We start from the raw sequence: 2,505 nt of genomic DNA, 5'->3' as shown, positions 1-2,505 counted from the left end.
GAGGGTCTTGTTTTTTAAAGGTTGAAGGACATTTTTGTTAAGCAACAGATCTAGTATTATTTCCTGTAGTGGCTGTGTCTACTTCTCCTTTGTGACTTCGGATATTTCTTTGGTTTTTTGGTATGTGTGCTAGCATAATGGATTTTCTTTCCAGAATATTTTCAACAGGCTTGACAGTGTGGTACACCCTGTAATTTAAAGCACTGTATACTTCTATTATGGATTATTGGATTATCAGCTTGTGGGTGTGTTAAACATTATGTATGACTGAGTGGAGGAGTAATTAGCACACTAAATTTATGAATGACTGCTAATGAATAAAATTCTCTTACTGAAACTGAAATAGCAAAGCTATTCCTGGACCAGAAGTCTGGTAGATTTTTGGCCTGTAATAAACTGAACACAATGCCGGAGAAAAAAAGAAAACATTGCTTAGAGTCAGTTCTGAGCAGGAATAACTGAGAGGGTTTTTTTCTTGTTTGGAAAATGATCGCAGTATATAAAAAATACTTAATTTCAAAATCTCCCTGTAATTTAACTAAAGCAATTTCAAATTTTCTTAAATATTAATTTCAGGAAAACTAGACTTCCACAAATACATTTGTAAGCAATGTGACATAATGCTATAGAGCACATATACCTCTAACAGCATGAACACTTACTTTCACAACCTTGTCCCTTTGTGTTTTAATGCCCAAAACTCTAATTGATGCACTAAGAACCTCTAAGTGCTTGCATGTGTGTAAGTGTGCCTCACAGAACAGGATCAGCAAGACAAGCCTGTATCAATTTTGCTTGTTCAGGTAGCTCAGAGGAGAGCCAGACAGATGCTTCAATGCCAGGGCCACAGGAAACTCAAGTGTGGAAACGTCCTTTATATATATATAGTTTATTTTCCTTTTGCTTTCTAGCTTGTTTAAGGACAGCATTCCAGAGCTTTTCTGTGTTCTTTAACCTTGGGGTTTTTTTATCACTATACTCCAGCATTGTTTAACTAAAGAGTTTATTGCATGTACGTGTGTTTCCTGTTAGTCCACCCCACTGTATTGTGTGGTGCCTTTATACACTCGTGACTAAAGATGATGAGAAAGGATGGTGCTGAAGTATTGAGTGTTGTGCATCGCTTTGCAGCTATTGGTGATTTTAGTTAGTTCTAGAACTTTTGTCTTGGCTTACCTTACAGATAAATGTTAAATGCTCTGAGTTCTTGTTACAATCTTCCTGTCTTTGATTTTCTGTGGAATTACAAATTAAGTGGGGGTACCCCAATTTTTATGCCTGGAAAGTCTTTAGCATTCTCTTTCCTTTTGAATGCTAGCTAGAAAAGTCTGGCCAGTATCAGCAGGTCTGCTACCGTGCTTCATGAAATAGTAAGTATTACACCAGTGATGTACATGTAAATAATGTCTACTCTTTCACATTAAACCATTAAGATGAGACTTTGGTAAAATACAGAAATTCAGAAGTAAGAGCCATGCAAATGAAACAAAGTCTAAGACTGATGAGCAAGTTCAGATCATGAAAGAAGGATGGGTTTTTGCGCTTTTTTTTCCTAGTTGCATGTATCTGATATCTTTCACTTGCTCAAGCAGGCTGCATTATTCATGCAAATACAGAAGAGCTTCTACCTTCCAGTAAATTTTTTTTTGTCCATTTAATAAAAGCACTACAAGGAGAGAAGAACCAGAAACAGTTCTTTAAGACTAAACCTGTTCTTTCTCCTACCTTATCCTCAACGGGAAACTGACACAACTAAAAGAGTCAAAATACAGCTAGGAGATAACAGATATAATTGCAAAAATCCCCACATCCCCTTTGACTTTCACTGAGATTCTGCAAGGGAAGGGTGTTGAAAACAACGTGAAAGAAAAGAAGTTGGAAAGGGAGGATGTTATTTCTTTGCTTTCAGTGACTTTAGACATAGCAAGAGGAGGATGTAGGGTGAACCCCCCTTGAAAAGGAGTGCCACGATTTCTCAAGATAACATAGCTAAGCAGTGAAAGCATATCACGGAACTCACCTTAACCTGCAATCTGAGAATGGGGAGGGGGCGAGGTAGGAATATTTACCCGGGCAAATTCAAGTGCAGCATTCCTAGCCGCCACTAGTTGTCACTTTGCAACCAGCCGGGGTCAGTGTTTTCAGCACTGCGGTTACCGAGATTGCGGTGCTAATTAAACGGAGTAACTCCCAAAGCCGCGGAAAGTCCCGAGCCCGAGGCTGTACGATACCCAGTCTCGGGGAACAGAAAAGAGGCGAAAAGGCACCTCGAGAAAGGCGGGCCGACGCCGTCTTACGGCTGAGGCTGTGCCTAGGGGCTGTGCCACGAGCATGGGGTGGCAACGGCAGTCCAGCCGGGCAGCACCCAGTGCCCACACTCCTCGCGTAAAGCCGAGCCTTACCTGAAGAAAACGATCGTTTCCCACACGTAGACTCCGAGCGCGTTGACGTTGCACATTTTTCCAGCTCTCGCTGTTTGTGGCTTTTTTTTTTTTGTACTCCGTG

The 2,505-nt window shown here is 40.7% G+C and overlaps 1 protein-coding gene across 1 annotated transcript in view; it reads right to left on the bottom strand.

The window, feature by feature from the left end:
* Window positions 1–2,458, bottom strand: part of GLRA4 (glycine receptor, alpha 4) — a gene marked incomplete at its 3' end in the record, with an annotated part of 33,126 nt that extends 30,668 nt beyond the window's left edge. Inside the window, exon 1 of the mRNA XM_010141981.1 lies at window positions 2,403–2,458. Within this exon, the coding sequence (XP_010140283.1) occupies window positions 2,403–2,458 (56 nt within the window). The remainder of the gene's footprint in view (window positions 1–2,402) is intronic.
* Between the last annotated feature and the right edge of the window lie 47 nt (window positions 2,459–2,505).

This window comes from Buceros rhinoceros, unplaced genomic scaffold, assembly GCF_000710305.1.
Source record: "Buceros rhinoceros silvestris isolate BGI_N320 unplaced genomic scaffold, ASM71030v1 scaffold18288, whole genome shotgun sequence".
NCBI lineage: Eukaryota > Metazoa > Chordata > Aves > Bucerotiformes > Bucerotidae > Buceros > Buceros rhinoceros.
The sequence above is the reverse complement of the archived record's forward strand: the minus strand, read 5'-3'. Positions and strand labels throughout refer to the sequence as shown.